This window comes from Hevea brasiliensis, chromosome 4 (genome assembly GCF_030052815.1).
Source record: "Hevea brasiliensis isolate MT/VB/25A 57/8 chromosome 4, ASM3005281v1, whole genome shotgun sequence".
Lineage (NCBI taxonomy): Eukaryota > Viridiplantae > Streptophyta > Magnoliopsida > Malpighiales > Euphorbiaceae > Hevea > Hevea brasiliensis.
The window spans coordinates 76,423,242-76,448,757 of NC_079496.1; the positions used below are offsets into that span (position 1 = coordinate 76,423,242).

General features: G+C 36.7%; 1 protein-coding gene and 1 non-coding gene across 2 annotated transcripts in view; one reads left to right on the forward strand and one right to left on the reverse strand.

The window, feature by feature from the left end:
* The window catches only part of LOC131179465 (uncharacterized), a 52,389-nt gene extending 32,451 nt beyond the window's left edge, over positions 1–19,938 (forward strand). The window contains exons 2-3 of the mRNA XM_058146316.1: positions 16,930–17,282; positions 19,537–19,938. Of these exons, the coding sequence (XP_058002299.1) occupies positions 16,930–17,282; positions 19,537–19,938 (755 nt within the window). The remainder of the gene's footprint in view (positions 1–16,929; positions 17,283–19,536) is intronic.
* LOC131179738 (small nucleolar RNA R71) lies at positions 15,744–15,850 on the reverse strand. Its single transcript, XR_009148625.1, has one exon. It is a non-coding gene; the product is annotated as a small nucleolar RNA R71 (small nucleolar RNA).
* Positions 19,939–25,516: the final 5,578 nt, after the last annotated feature.

Consider the following 25,516-nt stretch of genomic DNA (forward strand, 5'->3'; position numbering starts at 1 on the left):
GACTTCAAAAGAATTAGTTAGAATTATGAAATGATCCCAACCACAGAAAAAATTGTTAAGTCAAATGAAAAAAAAGAGTTGCAAAAATAGGTATAACTTAACTAAATATTTTAAATGTACCTTATATTACCATATGAATATAAACTGAGTATTTTTATTAATTCTGTATATTGTACATTACCACTATGAATTTTAGAATTAAACGCTTCCAAAGAGGAACAAATTAGAACCAAAGATAATTAATATTAGACACATTATATTAAATTAAATTGATTCTTAAATATTCAAATTATGCTTCGTTCCTTCTTTATTTGTATATTTTATTTTCTTGTTCTATTATTGCACCACTAAGCAGCAATGCTTAGCGCGATGGAATTGTATCCTCGCGCAAGTACTGAAGTTAAAGCCCAGCGAATACTAAACAGAGATTTTGGAGTCCAGATCTGCAGAAGTGTCTGAAGTATTCAAGGTTGTCACCTCCTCAGCAATGCATGTAGATAGGGCCCATATAGATCATATTTTGTATTTAGTATAAAATGCTAGATATTGTATTATAATGTAGATTATGAGCAGGTAATTAATAGAAATGTAATGTAATTTAATAAATTAGCTTTTTCATATGTACTTAATTTATATATCATGTAAATTATGAAATTATGTAAATTAAAGAAATTTGAAAATTTTACTTATGTGATTTGAGCATGAATGAGATTGTATGGATTCGAAGACAGATTTGAAATATATAGATAATGCATGGAAACGAATATGAAATTGAGATATATGAATGAGATGTGAATTATGAGATAGTTATGAAAATAATTGATGAGATTTTATTTGTAAAATATTATTGAAACTTTCAAACAGGTAAATAGTAAAATACGTCAACTGGTAATAAAATAGGGGAAACTCCGTTGGTTTCTCCGTCGAAAAATAATTAATATTAAAATATAACGAGATCAAAATATGAAAGGAATAAAGTAAGATAAGATAGGGTGCTCCGGCACCGATTGTAGCACGCCTTGCTCGGCTGCACTGTAGTCGGGTGAGGGGTGTTACATGACCTTCTGGCCTAATGGACTAGTTACTAGCACATCATAGTCCATTGGTACACACTGAATAATAGTAAAACACATCACACTAGCACTAACATATGAATGTGTGGAGCCAGGATGAAACAACACATATACATCTTGGTCAAGGATGGAGAAAATACCAGCTACTACGTATGATGTTTCAGCCTCCTCCCTCTGACGCATGGTATACACTCTGACTGGTGCACCACTGGGTACTGGCTGGTTAATAGTGCTTTGACTTCCAGGAGTATTACCAGGACCCTTACCTCTGCCTCTACCTCTAGCAGCTGACTGTGACCCTCTAGGTGCAGAGACTTGGACTGATCCCTCTGATGTAGCAGAAGGTCCAGACCAACGCGGACTAGTATAATCCTTAGTGAAATGTCTGCTCCCTCCACAGTTATAGCATGCACCTATGGCCTTGAAACACACCCCACCGTGTGTTCTAACATAGGTTTCACATTGCCGGACTGATAAAGATCCTCGAGAAGCTTGTTGGGTCAGCTAACCAGACCGGGGTGGTCTTTGGCTGGAGAATCTGCCTCTGCCAGATCTGCGAGAGCTAGATCCCCGAGACTGTTTCCTCTTCCCTAAACCACTTTCAGGTACTTGACCAATAGTCTTTTCAATCTTCTCTTTCTCTTTTGTACCCTTCTTCACTGCCCCTTCTGATTCTATCCTTTTCAGTTTCAGGGCTTGTGAGAACAACTCAGAGAAATTCTGATGTCGGAAACACACAACTTGCATTCTCAGATTCGACCTTAACCCGGCCTCAAACCTCTTACATCTATCTCTGGGGGTGGAGACTAAGCTTCCAGCGTAGTGGCTCAGTCGAGAGAAGTCTCTCTCATATTCTGCTATGGTTCTGTCCCCTTATTTCAAACTCAGGAATCCTTGTAACTTTATATCCACATATGCATTGGGGACCCACTTCTGTCGAAACTCCCTCAAAAAGTCTGACCAAGTAAGGACTGGAGGTTCTACCAGGCTATGGGGGATGGTCTTCCACCATTCATATGCATCCCCTTGCAACAAAGAAACAGAATACTTGAACTTCAACTCTTCTGCACACTGTAGCTTCCTGAAAACCCGTTCCATTCGCTCTAACCACTGCCTCGCTCCAAAGGATCCACAAGGTTCTTAAACTCGGTGGCCCCAAATTTCATCAATTTTTCATATTGTCGAGCCGAAGGCTGTAGTTGTGCTGTAGGTGCTTGCATCTGAGCTTGGGGTGGCATATTTCTCGCCATTTGTTGGAAAAACGCAGCCATCTGCTGTGCAAACTAAGCAGGAAACTGCGATGCTGGAGTAGGAGCTGGAGTGGCTGACCCACTCAAGTTCTGGAGTTCTGGGGCTTCCCCTTGAACCTCAGCCTCAACAGATTGTTCCACGGAATGATCTCCTTCTTCCATTCCGTTTTCCCAAAATTTCTACTTCCTGAGATCAAACACATGGAGGTTGACCTCCTTTAGTGCATATTCATGATGTAAATATGCCATATGTATCAATTAAAGACACTTGAGCAGTTGTACTAATCAAAGAAATATTCACATAAATAGTCAAAATTTATTGCAAAACCATGACCTGATACCACTAAAACATGTCACACCTTACCCCTCTGTAAGGCATAACATGTTCTCGTAAAATACCTAATTAACTACCGAACTTCACCTACCGATAATTCATTAAGTACACTACAAGGGATTTTAAAACCATTTTCTTACATTTTGGAAGTGGTGAGCATTTTGATAGGAATTAAAGACATTTAATTGAAGTCTCAAAATTAGTAAAAATTTTTGTCCATTTTATTCTTCCGCAAATTTTATAAAAATTTTGGCAGAGTGCCATCTGTATTTGGAGAAAATAGTTTTTCAAAAACCTGTAAAAACACTTCCAATAAATTTTTCCACAACTCTCAACCTCCAAATAATCTCAACTCAACATAAATCAAGTCAATTCCACTTCAAAATAATTCCACAATTTAATCCAAGTTTGTCATCTCAAAACATTTCATCATTTCATCCAATAAAGCTAATTTACATTCACAAGTTTAATTTACAGATATTAAATACAAAAAATAATATTATTACAATTTATTATACAACTGCTCAACTTTACATTGATACATACAACATTACAATATTTACATCAATTAATTACGAGGGTATAAATAAATACCCGTACAAAAAGGATCAGTGAAGTCCTCAATATCAGTAGTAGCTCACTCTGCTGCTTTCTCCTTGCTCTTATCTGTGACAGCAAAATAAGCTATCGCTGAGTATAAAAATACTCAGTGGTGCACAATAAAGAATTTCAAATACAATACATAAATCATTCATTGACAAAACACAATTTAAATGCTACACAATTACATTTCACAAATTATCAAAGCTCATTATAGAAAATTTTGGGTCAAATAATTTAATAAACACAGTGTTTCCAATTCATACATAACTTAAGCCATGACACAAAATTTTCAATCAATGCCGTGTTGTACACCACGACAAAGCAATCTACAACCTGTAACAACCCAATTTGCATAGCCTGGTATATGTTACTGTTCTGGTGACCGGTGTCGGAACCACACTTAAGACAACTAGATAAGCCATAAACCCAAATAATTAGTAATTGTCAATTAGTTAAGTATAAAAAAGAAAAACAAAACATGAGAAGTTAAACGAGCCGAGAGTCACGGCAATGGGTGACCTTCTCGGGAAGGATTGCGAAGTCGATTTAAACTCGAATTTCGAACCGTAAAATGTGATACTGCGATACATTTTACGGTTCGAAGTTTGAGTTAAAATTGACTTCGTAACCCTTCCCGAGAAGGTCACCCATCGCTGTGACTCTCGACTCGTTTAACTTCTTATATTCTGTTTTTCTTATTTATACTTAACTAATTGATAATTACTAATTATTTGTGTTTATGGCTTATATAGTTGTCTTAAGTGTGGTTCTAATCCCCATACTTGTCTGGATCGACACCGATCACCAAAACAGTGAAATTTACCAGGCTATGTAAATAGGGATGTTACACCCAACCCAAATCAACTCAGTTCAACATAACTCAAATCAATTCCACAATTCAATCATAAACACTAGAATTAAACCAAAAATACAAAGTTTAGTTTATTTACCTTTCTTTAAATTTTCACCTCTTCAAAACCTCTTCCTTTCTTCTTCTTTTTATTGTCAAGTTCTCTATCAAAGCTTGAAATCAAGATTTAATGATGGAAGTTTAATTTTCTATGGTGGGATTTAGGGTTTGATCAAGCTCAAAATGAGCTTCCATGGAGTTTTGGTGAGGGAGAGGAAGAGAGAGATGGACGGCTTGAAGAAGATGACTTTTTTTTTCTTCTTTTTCTTTTTTTTTTTTATGTCTTTAGGAAGACCACAAATTATCTAAAATTTAATTTTTAATTATAATATTTATGGCATCATGCATGATGTCATGCATGATGTCATGCATGACGTCATCTCTTTTCACCTTTTTCATTTTCTTTTTTTTTATTTATTTTTCCATAAGTTCTTTAATTTAATTTCCAATTCCAAAATTTTATTTCCTTTGATTTTATTTGACAGTTAGGTCAGGAGTCAGCTCTCGTAGTCAATTGACCAAATTGCCCCTCACCGGTTCGATCCGGTTAGCAAATAATTCAATATTTCTTTCAGATCCCTGACCTAATTATTTGACTGACTTAACAATTCTTTTTCATAATTTTCTCTTTTCCACTGTGTTTGTAATAGTTCCAAGGACCGCAGTGTCACATTTTACGGTTCGAAATTTGGATTTAAATAGACCTCACAGTCCTTCCCGAGAAGGTCACCCATCGCTGTGACTCTCGGCTCATTTAACTTCTTATGTTCTGTTTTTCTTATTTATACTTAACCAATTGACAATTACTAATTATTTGTATTCAGGGCTTATCTAGTTATCTTAAGTGTGTTTCTAATCCCCTTAATTATCCGGACCGACACTGGTCACCGAAACAGTGAAATATACTAGGCTATGCAAATAGGGGTGTTACAATTCTCCCCACCTTAAAATAAATTTCGTCTCAAAATTTTATCTGGTATCAATCTCTGAACAGCTGTGGGTGTTGTCTCCTCATGTCCTCCTCTCATTCCCAAGTAGCCTCCTGGCCCGAATGATGGTTCCACTGCACCTTCACCAATGGTATTTGCTTGTTCCGTAGCTGCTTCATCTCATAAGCAAGAATCTCTATGGGTTCTTCCTCATATGTGAGGTCTAGATTCACTTCAATTTCTTCTACCAGTAGTACATGAGATGGGTCTGATCTATACCTCCTCAACATAGACACAAGGAAGACATTATGTATCTTTTCTAACTCTAGAGGTAGTGCCAAACGATATGCCAAAGGACCCACTCTTTCCAGAACCTCATATGGCCTAATGAAACGAGTACTTAGTTTCCTCTTCCTGCCAAATCTCATAATCCTCTTCCAAGGGGAAACCTTGAGGAATACTTTATCACCCACTGCATATTCAATATCCCTTCTCTTTAGATCAACATAGGATTTCTGACTGTCTGATGTAGTCTTAAGTCGATCTCTGATCACCCTGATTTTCTCCTCAGTCTGCTGAACAATTTCGAGCCCAATCATCTTCCTTTCACCCACATCATCCCAACACAATGGGGTTCTACATTTTCTGCCATACAAAGCTTCATATGGAGGCATCCCAATACTTGATTGGTAGCTGTTGTTATAAGCAAACTCAATCAAAGGCAAGTGTATATCCCAACTGCCCTCAAATTCAATCACATAAGCCCATAGCATGTCCTCCAAGATTTAAATTACCCTCTCAGACTGGCCATCTGTCTGTGGGTGGAATGCCGTACTGAAGTTTAATCTAGTTTCTAGGGCTCTCTGAAGACTACCCCATAATCTAGAAGTGAACCTAGGATCTCTGTCTGATACGATGGATACTGGCACTCCATGCAGTCTCACAATCTCATCAATGTACAACTTGGCCAATCTTTCTAAACTGTAGTCCATCCAAACTGGCAGAAAATGAGCAGACTTGGTCAGTCTATCAACTATGACCCATACTGCATCATGACTCTTCTGTGTTCTCGAGAGTCCCATCACAAAATCCATTGTTATTCTCTCCTATTTCCATTCTGGTACTGGTAGTGGATGTAACAATCCAATTGGTACTTGATGTTCTGCCTTTACTTGCTGATAAGTTAGGCATTTGGAAACAAACTTGCCACATCTCTCTTCATACCCATCCACCTGTACTGCTCCTTTAGCCCTCTATACATTTTTGTACCACCAAGGTGCATGGCAAAAGGAGACTCATGTGCTTCTTTCAAAATGATCTGCCTCAAATCAACATCATTGGGAACACACATTCTGCCCTGGTGCAGCAATAGACCATCATCTCTTATTGAGAATTCTGGTTTCTTGCCCTGCCAGACTTCTTCTAACAATTTTTGATACTTCTGATCATTCTGAGCAGCCATTCTGATCTAATCAATTAACACTGGCTGTACATGCCATGCAACTGTTGTCTACCCCTCATCATTGATCTCTAAGCTGGCATGTAATGATCTTAACACAAGTACCATAGATAAAGGAGTAAACCGTAGACTTGCCATAGTCTTGCGACTTAAGGCGTCAACCACAACATTAGCTTTCCCTGGCTGATAGTCTATCAGACAATCATAGTCTTTTATAAACTCTAACCATCTCCTCTGTCTCAAATTCAACTCCTTCTGAGTGCCCAGATACTTCAAACTCTTATGATTTGTGTAGATGTAACATTTCTCCCCATATAAATAGTGCCTCCAGATCTTAAGAGCAAATACTATAGCTGCAAGCTCCAAGTCGTGTGTCGGATAATTCCTCTCATGCGGTTTCAGCTGATGCGATGCATAGGCAATGACATTCCGATCTTGCATCAACACACAGCCTAACCCATTGTGAGAAGCATCACTATAAACTGTGTATTCTTTACCCGGTGTAGGTAAAGTTAGGACTGGAGCCTCAGTTAAACACCTCTTCAATTCATCAAAACTCTGTTGGCATTTGTCCGTCTACTGAAATTTCACATCTTTCCTAAGTAGCTTGGTTAATGGAGATGCCAACATGGAGAATCCTTTCACAAAACGGCAGTAGTATCCAGCTAACCCTAGGAAACTACGAATCTCTGTAATATTTCTGGGTGGCTTCCAATTAAGGACAACTTCTATTTTGCTAGGATCTACCTTAATACCATCTACCGATACTACATGCCCCAAGAAAGATATTTCTTCTAGCCAAAATTCACACTTCGACAATTTGGCGTATAGCTGTTTCTCCCTCAAAGTTTGCAGTATAATGCGCAGATGTCTATCATGCTCTTTTGCACTCCTCGAATAGACCAATATATCATCTATGAATACCACAACAAATTGATCGAGGTATGGTCTAAAGATAGTGTTCATCAGATCCATAAAAGCAGCCGGAGCATTAGTTAACCCGAATGGCATGACCAAGAACTCATAATGGCCATAGCGGATTCTAAAAGCAGTTTTAGGAATACTCTGCTCTTGTACTTTCAGCTGATAATAACTTGATCTTAGGTCAATTTTGGAGAACACAGCTGCACCCCTTAACCGATCAAACAAGTCATCAATGCGGGGCAATGGGTATCTGTTCTTTATTGTCACCTTATTCAACTGTCGATAGTCAATGCATAACTGGAGAGTGCCATCCTTCTTCTTTACAAACAATACTGGTGCTCCCCAAGGTGACACACTAGGGTGGATAAAGCCCTTGTCAAGCAGCTCTTGCAACTGCACTTTCAACTCTTTCAATTCTACAGGTGCCATTCTATATGGTGTTATAGAGATTGGGTCCACACCAGGCATAACATCAATTTCAAACTGCACTTCCCTTTCTGGTGGTAATCCTGGTAATTTAACAGGAAACACATCCGAAAAGTCACATACTATGGGGATGTCCCTCAATGCTAGACTACCCACTTGGGTGTCTATCACATGTGCCAAGTATGCCTCACACCCCTTCCTAATCATTTTTTTGGCTAGTGCAGCTGAAATAATGTTTGATGGCAATAACTGCTTCTCCCCATGTATTACTACATCACCATCCTGAGGGAGACCAAAAGTGACTGTCTTCAATCTACAGTCAATCATTGCATGATGCCTGGCTAACCAATCCATGCCCAAGATAATGTCATAATCTCTGAAGGGCATTTCAATCAAATTAGATAGAAAAGTGTGTCCTTGGATCACCAGAGGACAATCCCTATATAATCTATTTACCCTGACCTCCTGGACTAATGGACTAGTTACTAGCACATCATAGTCCATTGGTACACACTGAATAGCAGTAGAACACATCACACTAGCACTAACATATGTATGTGTGGAGCCAGGATCAAATAACACATATACGTCTTGGTCAAGGATGGAGAAAATACCAGCTACTATGTCTGATGTTTTAGCCTCCTCCCTTTGACGCATGGTATACACTCTGATTGGTGCGCTACTGAGTACTGGCTGTTTAATAGTGCTTTGACTTCCAGGAGTGTTACCAGGACCCCTACCTTTGCCTCTACCTCTACCAGCTGGCTGTGACCATCTAGGTGTAGAGACTTGGGTTGATCCTTCAAATGTAGCAGAAGGTCTAGATCGGCATGGACTAGTACAATCCTTAGCAAAATGTCTGCTTCCTCCACAGTTATAGCATGCACCTATGGCCTTGAAACACACCCCACCGTGTGTTCTACCACAGGTCTCACACTGCCGAACTGATAAAGATCCTCGAAAAGCTTGCTGGGTTTGCTGACCAGACTGGGGTGGTCTTTGGCTAGAGAATTTGCCTCTGCTAGATCTGCGAGAACTAGATCCTCCAGACAGTTTCCTCTTCCCTGAACCACTTTCAGGTGCTTGACTAGTAGTCTTTTCAGTCTTCTCTTTCTCTTGTGTACCCTTCTTCACCGCCCCTTCTGATTCTATCCTTTCCAGTTTCAGGGCTTGTGAAATTAGCTCAGACAAATTCTGGTGTCTGAATCCCACAACTTGCATCCTCAGATTCGGCCTTAACCTGGACTCAAACCTCTTACATCTGTCTTTGGGGGTGGAGACTAAGCTTCCAGCATAGTGGCTTAGCCTTGAAAAGTCCCATTCATACTCTGCTATTATTCTATCCCCTTGTTTCAAACTCAGAAATTCTTGTAACTTCATATCCACATGAGCATCAGAGACCCACTTCTGTTGAAACTCCCTTAAAAAGTCTGACCAGGTCAACACAGGTGGCTCAACCAGGCTGTAGGGGATGGTCTTCCACCATTCATATGCATCCCCTTGGAGAAGAGATACTGAATATTCAAATTTTAATTCTTTAGTACACTGCAGCTTTCTGAAAACCCGTTCCATTATTTCCAACCACTGTTCTGCCTCCAGTGGATCCACAGTGCCCTTAAACTCAGTGGCCCCAAATTTCATCAATTTTTCATATTGCCAAGCCGAGGGCTGTGGTTGTGCTACAGGTGCTTGCATCTGAACTTGAGGTGGCACATTTCCCACTATTTGTTGGAAAAACGCAGCCATCTGCTGTGCAAACTAAGCAGGAAACTGCGGTGCTAGAGTAGGAGCTGGAGTGGTTGACCCATTCACGTTCTGGAGTGCTGGGGCTTCCCCTTGGACCTCAGCCTCAATAAATTATTCCACGAAATGATCTCCCTCTTCCATTCCGTTTCCCAAAAATTTCTACTTCCTGAGATTAAACACAAGGAGGTTGACCTCCGTTAGTACATATTCATGAAGTAAATATGTCATATGTATCAATTAAAGAAACTTGAGCAGTTGTACTTATTAAAGAAATATTCACACACATAGTCAAAATTCAATGCAAAACCATGCTCTGATACCACTAAAACATGTCACACCTTACCCCTCTGTAAGGTATAACATGATCCCGTAGAATACCTAATGAACTACCGAACTTCACCTACCGATAATTCATTAAGTACACTACAAGGGATTTTAAAACCATTTTCTTACCTTTTTGGAAGTGGTGAGCGTTTTGGTAGGAATTAAAATCATTTAATTGAAGTTTCAAAACTAGTTAAAATTTTTACCTATTTTATTTTTTCGCAAATTTTATAAAAATTTCGGCAGAGTGCCGTTTGTATTTTGAGAAAACAGTTCTCCAAATGCCTAAAAAAAAACACTTCCAACGAATTTTTCCACAACTCCCAACCCAAACCAACTCAGTTCAACATAACTCAAATCAATTCCACAATTCAATTATAAACACTAGAATTAAACAAAAAATACAAAGTTTAGTTTACCCACCTTTCTTTATATTTTCACCTCTTCAAAACCTCTTCCTTTCTTCTTCTTTTTGTTGTCAAGTTCTCTATCAAAGCTTGAAATCAAGATTTAATGATGGAAGTTTAATTTTCTATGGTGGGATTTAGGGTTTGATCAAGCTCAAAATGAGCTTCCATGGAGTTTTGGTGAGGGAGAGGGAGAGAGAGATGGACGGCTTGAAGAAGATGACTTTAGGAAGACCACATTTTTTTTTCTTTTTTTTTTTTTTTTTATGTCTTTAGGAAGACCACAAATTATCTAAAATATAATTTTTAATTATAATATTTATGGCATCATGCATGATGTCATGCATGATGTCATCTCTTTTCACCTTTTTCATTTTCATTTTTTTTCTATTTATTTTTCCATTAGTTCTTTAATTTAATTTCTGATTCTAAAATTTTATTTTCTCTGATTTTATTTGACAGTTAGGTCAGGAGTTAGCTCTCGGGGTCAATTGACCAAATTGCCCCTCACCGGTTCAATCCGGTTTGCAAATAATTTAATATTTCTTCTGGATCCTTGACCTAATTATTTGACTGACTGAACAATTCTTTTTCGTGATTTTCTCTTTTCCACTGTGTTCGCAATAGTCCTAAGGACCGCAACATCACATTTTACGGTTCGAAATTTGGGTATAAATCAACCTCGCAGTCCTTCCCGAGAAGGTCACCCATCGCTGTGACTCTCGGCTCATTTAACTTCTTATGTTCTGTTTTTCTTATTTATACTTAACCAATTGACAATTACTAATTATTTGTGTTCAGGGCTTATCTAGTTATCTTAAGTGTGTTTCTAATCCCCTTAATTATCCGGACCGACACTGATCACTGGAACAGTGAAATATACCAGGCTATGCAAATAGAGGTGTTACATTGGACTCCAAAAACTATCCAGAACCTGTCCTGCGATCGATGAAGAATACTTCTGAACATATTCTGCTTGTTTGAACATAACTCATTGTATAAAATTCCAAATGAGGTGAATCTTACCTTGTTAGAAAGCTAAGATATAGTGGAACAACTTTTATGAAGACCAATTGAGAAATTATGACTAAAACTTGACTAAAATTGAGTCCTAAAGCCTATTCAAAAGCTGCCCTGCATTCTTGAAGGAAAAGGTAGATATGACCAGATCCTGCTTATTTAGTCATAACTTGTGATCTATAAATCAGAATCAAGTGATTCAAAAACCAAATGAAAGACATAAATCTATAAATCTTATGAAGAAAGCATAAGCTAATTCTTGCATTCACTTGGTCTGATTTTTGATGGAAAATATTATATATATTCAGAAATTTGTAAGATTTTGCCATGTTCTTATTAATGTAAGTTATACATGTATTTAGCATGCCTAAATGCAAAGGCTATGCCAACATGGAAATGGCATGAGAATGCTAGCACACATAGCTTGACAATTATGGGAACCGAGAATGTTGAATTAATGTTAATTATGAAAGTTGAGCCTAAGTAAGCCTAGACATTGAGTATAAGAGTGGACAAGAGGGCATGCTACCAATCAGAGCCACCAAGTGGTCAGTATCGAGAATGAAAGCTAGTGTTATGCTGGTCAGAGCCACCGAGTGGTCAGTATCGAGAATGAAAGCCAATATTATACTAGTCAGAGCCACCGAGTAGTCAGTGCCGAGAATGTAAGCCTGTGTTAAACTGACCAGAACCACTGAGTGGTTAGTGTCATGAGTCCCATTGTCCAGTCTATTCACCAACTGTTATAGTTTACTATGGGCACTGAGGTAAAACTTCCAATTGTGATCATAAAGAAAATAGTTTAAAATAAAATATGATAAAAGCTGGCTGGTGAACCTAAAGGATGGTTGATTTGCTAAAGTGCATTTAATCTCATTTAGTGGTATGATTAAGAAGTATGGATTTATTGGCCTATACGTATGTCATGATGTCATATTATTGCTTTAAATCTTTAAATTACACTTGTATGAATATTATGAGCTTTTTAAGTGTTAATGTACACAAGAAAAATTATTTTGTTTTAAATTAAGAGTGCACTACTAAGCTATTCAGCTTAGCCCAAAGATTTATTTCGTCGCACAGGTATAGTAGGGAAAGTGTAGATAGGGGCTAACAGGAGATAGATTGGATCTATAAAAAAGTCTAGAGTCACCATATCTCAGACTTTTGGGTAGATGCATTGTCATCATCCTCATTGTATAGCTTTACTCATATGCGTGTGTACCTTATATTGTAACTATTGTTATGTAACTTTGTTTTGGAGATTGTAACCATAAAGATGTAAGTTTAATTTAACCCTATAAGAAGGGTAATAAAATTATAAATCAAAGATATTTCTTATGTATATGCAACTTGAATGAAGAATGGATATTGATGAAATTTGATGATTGTATGTGATGGGAATGATACAGAAACTGAGAATTTAACATGTTATGAAAACTATTTCAACAAGAAAATAGTTAAAATTTAGGGAAAACTCTTATAGTTTCTCCTTTTAACATTGAAGATATGTTTTTGTAATTAAATTTTCAAGTAAATGAAGGATAATAATTAATAGACAGAGATAGGTGCTCCATGCATCGAATGTGACATCTCCTTACTTGGTTTCACTATAGATTGGTGACATCTCCTTACTCAATTTCACTGTAGATTGGGTAAAGGGGGTGTTACAAAGCCTCATATGGTGCCATAGTTATGCTTGATTGGTAACATTATTGTATGCAAATTCTATCAATGGGAGGTACCTATCCCAGCTCCCTCCAAAATCAATAATGCAACTTCTAAGGATATCCTCAAGTACCTAGATCACTCTTTCTAATTGACCATCAGTTTGGAAAGTCATGCTAAAATTCAACTTGGTACCTAAGGCTTCATGTAACTTCTTCTAAAACCTCAATGTGAACCTTCGGTCTCTATTAGATATGATAGATGTAGGCACTCCATGTAACTAAACTATCTCATTTATGTACAGCTCTGCTAACTTTTCCAATGAGTAGTTGGTTCTATGATACACTTGTATTATATAGATATTTTTAAGCATATTTGCATACTATTTCATAGCATGTAGGCAAGCAATCTCATACATAGTCATTAATTTCATTAACTTTTGTGCTTTCCATTAACAAACTCTAAATTCCATATTTTCTGCATCATTTCAGGAGTTTGGATGAAATTCCAAGGTATAGGAGTACAAAAGAAAGCTTGGAAAAACACAAAGGGAAGAGAAGTGTTGCTGATACACTTTACACGGGTCGTGTAAGCAAAGACACAGACCTGTGTAACATGTGTCAAGGGAAAGCTAAAAGAGAGAAGGAAGAAACGCAGTACACGGGCCGTGTACTTAGACCCATGTAAATCATAGAAACTCGTGTAAGTCTCTGCCTGGCTAGGTTTGAAGAATTCTCTGAAGAACAAAAGTACATGGGTCGTGTACTTGGACCCGTGTAACTAGCTGCATCCCATGTAATCTTTTGTGACATCGCGAGATGCAAACCTTCAGAACTCCAGTTAGTTACACGGCCCTGGGCCGTGTAGTGATACACAAGCTGTGTATCAATGGACAACCAGTTTCCTGATTTTGCTCCAGCTTCAATTTTTGACAGAGAGAAGAGACTCCTAACGCTTTTGGGGACTCTAAAAGGGAAGAAAACCTAATCCTAGGCCTTCTATTATAAATAGAGGCTGCAAAAGAAAAACAGAAAGAGAGAGGAGAGGGGGGAAATCCCAGAGCCATATAATCACTTTCTCACAGCTGTCTAGAGGAGGAGGAGGAGAGGGGGGAAATCCTAGAGCCGTATAATCACTTTCTCACAGCCGTCTAGAAGAGGAGGACATCAATATTAAGGAGAAGTCTTCAGTCAAAGTTCCACAAGATCAAAGCTGCAGATCCTCTTCGGTTCTTTCATTCTATTTCTTTTAGAGGATTTTTATTGTCCCTTACTTTATTTTTATCATGTTTGTTGAACTCACCATGAGTGAGTAATTTTCATATTCTGGAATTAGGAGAGTAATGCTTGTAATCATTATTATGGACAAACATTAAGTTTTGTTTATTGGATTTGAGATTTGTTCCTTGATTTAATTTCTTGTGATCTTAATGCATGCTATGTATTGGTACCAACTTAGTATTAATTATAGATATTAATTGAAGGACTGAAAGGTGAAGATTAATATTAGAAAATCAAGATTTTGAACCTAGAAAATCTAACCTAGAGCTAGGCTAATGACCTTTGTGGAGTTCCAAAATTAATCAAAGATCTTAAAGGGTTTTAACTAATTTAATCGCCACGAAAGGAGGGTTTAGGTTAATTAAAATACACCTTAGGTGCCTTGAGAGAGGACTTAGGATATCTTAGGATTAATTTCCATTAAGGCAAACGATCCTTAATCCAGTAAATAGACAATATTACATCCATAGTAAGATTAAAGTATGAAATCTTAATTTCGGAATTATTGCAAAGTAGACTATTCCATTTTTAGTTTATTATTTTTTTTTATTCTAGCGTTTAAAATAGACAAGTTTCATTCTTTCATTTTGTTCAATAGCCTAGACAGCTAAAATCATTGTGTAGTTTGGTATTTACTAATTAAATTCCTTGTGGGACGATACTTTACTCACTACTTTATTACTTGTTCACGATCCATGCACTTGCAGGGTTGTAAAACTAGCAAACAAGCTTTTGGCACCGTTGTCAGGGAATTTTAATTTTAGTAATATTAGATGATAAGTAATTTAGCTGATTTAGGCATTTTTCATTTATTTTTTAATTTTGTTTAAATTGTTTTATTCTCTTATTCTTTCTCAGGTGATTGGTTTGGTACATGACCAGAACGAGACCAGAGGAAGAAATCATTAATTTGGATTCAGAGATAGATAGAACCCTAAGAAATATCAGCAGGGACAGGAAACGTGAAGATTAAGATCGAAGAAATCCAGAAATTCCAAATATGGCTAACAATAAAAACAACAGGTCGAGACTCTTGAAGGATTACAGAGCTCCCTCTATACAAGGATTCCAACCTAGTGTTTCAAGACCCCCAGTGGATGCCAATAATTTTGAATTAAAACTGGCATGGCTCCAAATGATCCAACAGACCAAGTTTGGGGGTTTACCAACAGAACATCCGCACTACCACCTCCAGTGCTTTCTTGCCCTTTATGACACATTCAAGATGAATGGAGTCTCTGATCAAGCCATAAGACTCAGAGCATTTCCATTTTCCCTTAGAGATAGAGCAAGGAAGTGGTTACTTTCTCAACTAGCTAGAACATTCACCACTTGGAAAGACCTCTCATAAGCTTTTCTAGCAAGGTACTTCCCATCTGTAAAGACTACAAAGTTGAGAGTTAAACTCAACACCTTTAGGCAAAGGGAAGGTGAATCACTCTATGATGCATGGGAGAGATATAAAGACCTATAGAGAGAATGCCCACACCATGGCATAGAAGATTGGCTCCTGATTCAGAACTTCTATAATGGGCTACTGCCCTCTACAAGGAGCACAGTACATTCAGCAGCAGAAGGTGACCTAATGGAGAAAACGGTGGATCAAGCACTTGAACTTCTGGAGAGGGTCGCATATCATAACTACGAGTGGTCAAATGAAAAGGGGAATATAAGGAAAACAATAGGGATCCTAGAAGTGGATGCCCTAAGCATGATAAATGCTCAATTTGACCAGCTCACAAAGAGGCTTGATAAAATATAAGCCAATGCTATAGGGATGAACAGTTAACACGATGACACTTGTGGAGGAGGATACATGGTTTCAGAGTATAATAACTTCAGTGAACTCCCCACAGAATAGATGAACTATGTGAATAACGAAGGGAACTTCAACCAGAGACAGTCCCACAATCCATATTCAAATACATATAACCCTGGATGTAGGAAGCAACCAAATTTCTCATGGTGAAATTCACAGAATCAGCCAATGAACAAACAGCAAGGATATAGACCACCAGCACCCTTGGGATTTTAGAATAGGGGACAAAACCTTACACAGCCACTGCCACTCCCTCAGAGCAAACAACCTAAACTAAGGTCGACTATGGAATCCATGATGGAAAGCTTCTTAGCAGCCCAGCAACAGTAAAATAAAATGATCAAATAGCTAGCTTCCAGAATGGACCAACTTGCCATCCACAATAAGATGCTTGAAAATCAAATTACTCAGCAAGTAAGCTCTTTAAAGCAAAACTACTGGTAAGCTGCCTAGTCAACCGGAGATGAACCCAAGAGAGCTCTGTAAGGCAGTTACACAGAGGAGTGGAAGAATTTTAGAATAGTCAGAGGAAGAACCAACTAAAAGAACCTATGATAAATCTGAAAGCCAAACAGAGGAGAAAAAGGAAGAAGCTAAAGGGAATCAAGAAAAGGAGGAAGGAAGAAAAAGAAGCTACCAGAACCATATCAGCCTCTTCTACCCTTTTCTTAGAGATTTTAGAAAGCCAAATTGGATAAGCAGTTTAGAAAGTTTCTAGAAGTTTTGCAGAAACTCTATATAAACATTCCTTTTACAGAAGCACTCTCTCAAATGCCATCTTACGCCAAGTTCTGCAAAGACATTTTATCAAAGAAAAGAAGGCTGGAGGACTATGAGACTGTTGCTCTTACAGAGGAATGCAGTGCCATATTACAGAATAAGCTACCACCAAAACTCAAGGATCCAGGAAGCTTCTTCATACCTTGTCTTATCGGTAACATGAATATAAACAAAGCCCTCTGTGATCTAGGTGTAAGTGTGAGTTTGGTGCCTTTGTCAATATGTAAGAAGCTTGATGTGGGGGAACTTAAGCCTACAATAATTTCATTACAACTGGTTGATCGATCTGTGAAATACACTGTGGGCATTCTAGAAAACATCTCTATTAAGGTGGGAAAATTCTTTATCCTAGTTGATTTTGTTGTACTGGAAATGGAGGAGGTGTTAGTAGTATGTCCTAAAGGATATCATTTAGTATGTATCTTATACATCTTTTATTAATAAAAGGCATTTTCACTTTTCCATTTACATAATATATTTATGTGTATCAAAAATGGTCCATTGATATTTTGTTAGAAACTCTATTCTTAAGTTGTTAAGAATATGAGTGACGGTATCTCTAGCACAAAGTATCATAAATAGGTTCACAATCAAGGATACTTCATAATAAGGACATGACTTATCCAAAAAGATTGTATTCATGTTTGTTCTCAAGTTATTTATATGAGATATAAGTAAGATGGAATGGTGAGTCTCATGCAATATAACAAACATGATAGGCACTTATACATGATAAGTACGCCGAACCAGTGACGCTTATGACAAGCACATGGAGTTTACTCTTGTCAGTGTATTGTCATAAATCATATCAGTACATATAATCTTTAGACCTGAGATAGCACATTTATCTTGTATATAGGTGGTTTGAGTTTGATACTACTTTCATACTTGTACTATGTATGGGTATATAGGCATGCATTGGCTCCTACTAGTTATATATGGAGGTAGGTGTTGATCAAGATGGAATCTGTTCCTCTAAGTAAATAGGGATAAAATCCCATGTTTATTTAATTGTTTTTGATGTTTCAAGTTCCTAGTCAGGACAGATAAATTTAATCAGAAAAGAGTTTCTGATGAGAAAATCTTTTTAATCAAGAACTAGAATTAAAAGAGAACATAATATTCATTGCAAATGGGGTTTGACATAAACCATGACTCCAGCTTGAATTGGGATTTTGTAATAGAGAGATTCTAGTGCATGGTAACATATGATTATAGGTTCATTTAAGGTAAACCTTATTATTGATTGGGTGGCCATGGCATGCTATGCTAGGTGCTAACCATGGTCTATGAGGTGCATAAAATGATTTAGAGAAATCATTTGTGGTAAGAAAGAGTTCTGATGATATTAAGAGTTGATATCATATCTCATTGCCAATTAGTGATGAGCCTAGTAAGTCACACACATACACAAGTAATCACCAAATTAAATATGATTTAATTAATTAATTAAAGAGTTTAATTGATTAATTAAATAGGTTTGGTTTGTAATTAGATTGCAAAGTCCCTAGCATGGCTTGAAACCAAATCGAGATTATTGGATGCATAGTATAAGTTAAATTTATATTTAAAGTGTTTAAATATGAATTTAATTAATGAGAAATTAATTAATAGAGATTAATTAATTAATTTATATTGGATATAAATTGATTAGAAGAAGAGAAATAATTATTTTGGGTTGAGAACTCAAAATTAAGGCACAGGGGCATTTTGGTCATTTCACAGGGTGACAGTGGCACCATGTGATGGTGACACATGGCACTACACATAAGCTTGCCAAATGTCTTTTAATTATGTAAGATGATTAAAATTAAGATTAAATATAGGTTTGACACTTGGCACAATGTGATTGGGCCAATTAAACCTAGAACCAATCAGAAGGTGACATGTGGCAAGGGTTTTAAGTGGTGACCTAGCTATATAAGTGTTGTTATGAAAAGAAAAAATAACAATTAGTTGCTGCCTCCTTTATGTCACCACCCTTGAGGCTCCCATTCTCTCTTCTTTTTCATCTCTCATCAATTCCAAGAGATTAGCAAACAATCTCTTGAATTAAAAATACTAGAAATTGTTTCTAATATCCTGTTTACATCTTTAATCTCTTAAAAGGAAAAACTTGATTGTCTAATTAATAGAAAAAGTTTTAGAAGCTATTCAAGAGCTGCCATAGGTGATCTTAGTGTGGACAAGCTAGAGGGACAACATCTGGTGTCCTAAAGGCGCATCCCAAAGGCACAAATACGCTGCAGTGCATTAAGATGTTAGTGTATTTGTTCTTGATTTAATCTAGGGTTCTAAAATTAATCTGATTAATTCTAAAATCTTAAATGGCAAATACAGATCCAAAAACATATTAAAAGAGTTTTAATATGTTGTTTATTATTGAAATCAAATAGATAAAAATAAATCTTGCATGATGCATGTGACCCAAGGTGGAAATTTTTGAATTCAATGGTATAAACTTGTGTTTTTCATGCTTCTGCTCCTTCAGGAGGATGTCTAAGTCCCTATAATCCTGGGAAGACCTTTTTTAGCAACTATTGGAGCTATCATAGATGTTAAGAATGGATAGTTAACTCTCAAGGTAGGAGATGAAGAAGTGGAGTTCAACCTGTTCAGTGCAATGAAACATAAACTTGAACCTGATGAATGCTTCAAGGTTGATATAATTGACAAGCAAGTTGGAGAGGAATTCAGTAAAGCACACCCTGAAGATCCTCTAGGAGCATCCATCGTGCACAGCCACATAGTAGAGAAGGAGAATATGAAAATAGCAGCTTGTGCACAATCCTTAACAGCTAATCCATCCCCACTATTGGCTCAAGTTTTCGCTATAGAAGAGTTGAAGGAGGAACAGCCCAAAAGCAAGCTTCAGGAAAACACCAAACAGGTAGAAATGAAACCTCTTCCCTCTAAGCTAAGGTACGCATTCTTGAACTCAAATTTTGAATATCTTTCATTATCAATGCCAGTCTATCTAAAATAAAAGAGGAAAAATTGCTAAGAGTACTTAGTCTAGGAGCGGAAATATGAAAATTGTTCATTAGAGCATTGAATTTCATAATTTTTCTTCTAGGGTTACATGCATCATAAAACATCTTTTATGTGCCTAATTAATTTCAATACTCAATTACATATTAAAACACTTTTAATATGTATTACGATCTATGTTTGTCATTTAAGATTGTAAATTAACAAATTAATTCATTTCAAACCTAGTTTAAAAGAGGAGTTAGAGCACTAACCTCTTTGATGCACTATGGATGTGATTGGCACATTTAGGAAGCACCTAGGACCCTAAGCGTTGTCTTTCTAGCTTGTCCACACCAAGATCACCAATGGGCAGCCTCCAATTTGCTTCTCAAGCCTTTGCCAACCAATTATAAATTGGGTTCTTACCTTTAGAGAGGTTGTATGTGTGTATAGGACACTAGAAACAATTTCTAGCAATTTTAATTCAAAGGAATTTGGGCAATTCTCTTTGAATTGATGAGAAAAGAAGAAAAGGAGAGGGAGAGCTATGTGTGCCGCCACCTTTAGGAGAGAATAAGAGTGAGTGTTTCTTCTTTTCTTTTTCCCTTTTATAATTAGGTCATCACTTAAACCCTTTGCCACATGTCATCACCACATTGCATCTTAATTTTAATTGACTTAATCATATTAAGCCAAGTGTTAAAGCTAGATTTAATCTTGGCTTTGATCATTTTGCATGATAGAAAGACAAATGGCAAACTTATATGATGCCATGTGTCACCATCTAATAGGGAATGATTTCTCCTTTCAGATACACCATTCAGCTGAGGCGTTCCTGGAGGAGTCAGCTGGGAAACAATGCCATGCTCTTTGAAGTATTCATCAAATTCAGTACTTAATTATTCACCTCCAGGATCTGATCGAAGAGCTTTAATACTTTTTCCTGTTCAATTTTCTACTTTAGATTTAAATTCTTTGAACTTTTCAAAGGATTCATGTTTGTATTTCATCAAATACAAATACCCAAACCTTGATTTATCATTAGTAAAGGTAATAAAGTAATAAAAACTGCCTCTAGCCATTACTTTAAATGGACCACATACATCACTATGTATTAGCTCCAAAATATTTTTAGCTCTTAGTCCTTGTCCAACAAAGGTGATCTAGTCATTTTGCCTTGAAGGCAGGATTCATAAGTTGGAGTAGGTTCAGAACCCAATAAGGATAAAATCCCCATTTTCTCTAGTTTTGCAATCATATCTTCTGCAACATGACCTAATCTTAAGTGCCAAATATATTTGGAACTTGAGTTGATTTTCACCATGGCATTGCATTCTTTTAGATTGCTTACATTCATTTTTGAGTTTATCATTATTATCCAAATAATAAAGACCATTATGCATATAACCCGAGCCAACATATTTATTTCCAAAATAAATATTGCAAACATCATCTGTGAACTGAAATTCATAGCCATTTCTAGTCAAATTAGATATAGAAATGATGTTTTTAAAAGCATCAGGTACATATAAAATATTATTCAAACACAAAACATGTCCAGACATGTAAAAAGATTTAGATCCTATGGCTAAAGCTTCAACAGTTGAGCTATCGCCAATCCAGAGTCTAACATCTCGAGAACGCAAGCTGCTACTGTTTGCTAGTTCCTGCATCATAAGAAATATGAGAACTGGCACCAGTATCTAAAACCCAAACTGTAGATGAACTATGAGCATCATCAGCATCTAAATAACGAGATATAGACATACTTTCTGAAGGTGTATCCTTCTTGTTCTTTAGAGAAGCAAAATACTTTAGGCAGTTCCTTTTCCAGTGCCCATCCTTCTCGCAGTGGAAACACTTTCCTTTACCTCCATCAGCTTTGGTCTTTCCTTTCTGTTTAGCTATCTTCTTGGAAGGACAAGGAATTTGAGGTTTCTTTTTCTTATTGCCCTTCTTCTTGTTGGACTTTCCAGCAGAAGAAGATGCAATCAAAGCTACCTCTTTTCCTTTATTGCCTAGCATATTCTTTTGGGTAATAACCAGCATGTTAAGTAAATCAGCCAAGGTATATTCCTGCTTAGTCATATGGAAATTTGTCACAAAATTCCCAAATGACACAGGTAGGGACTGAAGGATCAAATCCGTCTGCAGCTAGAAATCCATGTGAAAGTCAAGATGTTCCAGCTGCTCAATAAGCCAAATCATCTTGTGGATATGATCCCCAACATTCTGTCCCTCAGACATCCTCATGCAGAATAGCTGTCTAGATATCTCATACCTAGCATTCCTACTGTGCTCACCATACAACTCTTGCAGATGAAGGAGGATCTCACTTGCATATTGCATATTTTCATGTTGCTTCTGTAACTCATTACTCATAGAAGCAAGCATGTATTCCACTTGTCCCTCATATCATGCTCCTTCCATTTGTCCAAAGTTTCATGTTCCTCTTGAGTGGCCTCTGGAGGTAAAGGACCAGGAACCTTTAAGTCTAGAATATATCCTATTTGTTCAAAGTTCAGGACAAGTTTCAAATTTCTGAGCCAATCAGAAAGATTAGGCCCTGTCAACCTGTGACACCCCTTACCCGTCTACAGTATAGCCGAGTAAGATATGTCACACAGTGTACCGGAACACCCTATTTTATTTCAATCATTTTTATTCTTCCTAATTTATTTTTTTTATGGTTATGAAGTACAATTTGTGAAATATAATTCGTTTCAGTCATTTATTGAAATCATAAATTTATTTGAGGTTCCGTAAATTTTATAGAAAATCCGGAGGAGTACCGGCTAAAAATGGAGAAAACAGTTCTTCGGAACCTGTGAAAAAAACTTCCAATATGTTTTTAATCATTCCCAAACTCTATTTTATCAACACAATCTCAATATTTTTCAATAATATTTCATTTCTCATTCATTCATTTCACATGATATTCATATACAAGTCATAAATAAATACTCAATTTTTCATTTAGAAACACAAATTTTCACTATTTACATTAATACCAAAATATATTACATAAGTCTCAATTACACATAAGAAAATAAAAGTTAATTACAAAATACCAAAATGAAACCTAGTGTCCTACCAATGCACTGAAGTCGATGAGGTGACACGGATACTATGCAAAACTGCAGATGGTCTCACCCAGTTTGTGGTCTATTGGGCTCGCTGCCGGTCTCTCAAGAACCTACGCGTGGTAAAAAGCAATGTGCTAAGCAATAATGCTTAGTGGTGCCAATAATAGAATAAAAAGAAATAACAAAAAATAAATATGCAGTGAATGTATTGATGTCTTATACAAACAAATTTTTGATAATTATTTATAGTCTTATTTATTTTGTTCTTGTTATATTCATTATTTAATTAAATTTATCCACTTTCATTTTTGGTTGCCCAAGTAACCTATACTAAATGACTGGACTGGATAAATAGGTAAACTAGCACTGGGTATTAAGTACCTCGGGCCGTCACATCATCGGTCACATATGTATCTCCTAGTGTGCAACAGAATAGCTAATAAGTTGTAATAACATTAGGCACAAGGCCAAGCATCATCACAATGTCGGAGTGGCTAAAAGCCATAAAATCACAGAATGGCATAATGCCATGTGCAGTATTGCTAACTGAACCCTATTGGCATGCCAACCTATCCAAACCAATCTTGCTAGTTGTACTAGGGCATGTTATACTTTTAAATTTTACAATTCTTGAAATTGAAGATTTAGTGTTACTATTCATTTCATTAGCCAACTAAAATATTGACTTTTGCTTAGACAATAGGTACATTGGGTCTAATACTCCCAACATACCACATTTTGCATTCTAAAGTTATTGGTAATGGTTGCCAATACCATTTCAAAGTTTAATGTTAGTTACTCAAAATTTTTAGATTTCAAGCACTAAATTTTCTATTCCATTAGTCATTTGTACAGTAAGAATTTGATAAAATTATCTTCATAAAAGTTGTTCCTTATTGTGTCTAGTTATATTTCCTTTTTTGAATCACTCCATTTGGAGCTTTGTAGCTCAAGTTATGGCCTAAATACCATAACTGGCCGGATTGCAAATTTTCCAGATTTTCTGGAGAGAACCAAAGCCACAGTGTTTTGTACACTAACTGCAGGTCAGTTTTTGAATATGTTATGATCAAAATTTGGGATTGGTTTCTTCATGAAAGTTGTAGGTATACGTCTCATATTTTTGCTGGTAAAATTTTAGGTCAATTGGACCTTCCTACACTGAGTTATGACTAAATGAATAAACACTATTCATTTGGTTATTTTGCCCAGGCAGAACGCAAGTGACCCGGATTAGGGAAATTTTTAGGTCAACTTGGTTTAGTTTTCTAGGTAGGATTTCTTCACCAAAGTTGTGCCATTAGATTTCTAGTTTCATTTCAAATTGGCCTTGCACCAATTGAACCTCTACAACTCCATTTATATCTGCCCAAACCTGTTGGACTCACACCCAGTCCTACAGGTCACCAAGGGCAGCATACCAAATTTCAACTCCAACCTCCTTACTCACTTAAATTCCTCCTCACACACATTCAAATGGTCACTAATTGACCATTATAAGGTTAACATACTATTGCATGAGCAAACCCTAATGGTGTTCAAGTGTCCAATTTTACATATTCATACATGCATAATTTTTGCATTTCACTTACACAACTATGTTCAATCACTCATTTAATACCAAGGGCTGCTCATCACCACTTTGCTATCAAGCGAAATCACCTAACCCTAACCAACCGTAGCTACCAAAGTTTTTAGAGTGCACACACACACATGTTTATTTTATTTTCTTACATTTCCTACACATTTCATGCCATTAAACATGAACTAAACCAAAAGGAGTAAGAGTTGGACACTAACCTTGTTGGAGCTGAATTTCAAGCTAACCAAACTTGTTTTTTCCTTCCTCTTTTGGCTGCCTAGAGGATGTTCAAGTTGCAAGGTTAAATTTTTGTGAAGCTAAGTAGTGGTTTCAAGGTGAGATTTGGTGTGGAATGAAGCTTTGGTGGAGCTTCAATGGTGGTTTGGTTGGGAGGAGTGTTTCGGCTGGTTTAGGTGAAGGAGAAGGATGATGACTTTTTTGATTTTTATTGTATTTCTTATAGTTAATTTAAGTGTTAGTTAAATATGATTTGTGGAATTTGTTTAATGACATCATAATGCTGTCATAAATGGGCCTTTTATCTTATTTTCTCTTCTTTTCTTCTCTACTCATTTTCAATTTAATTTTTAGCAATATTTATTCACATTTTATGTCATAATAATTATTTACTTAATTGAAAAAGTCAGCCAAAAATCACATCTGAAGGCGAAATGAGCAAAATGCCCTCCGTTTGGCTTAACAGACTAAAGTTATTTGTACCGATTGAAAAATTTTTTCAAGCATTTTCTTAGAATTTTAATGCCATAGAACCCTCAATGACTCTTCTCTAGAGCCCCAAAAATTATTTTATGAATTTTCTCCCTGGTCTAGGACTCCTAGTTGCGAGAATTGGAACTTCCCACTGGGTTACCCATTGCTTGGGCACCGGCTCATTTAACTTGGTTATATTTTATTTCTAAAAC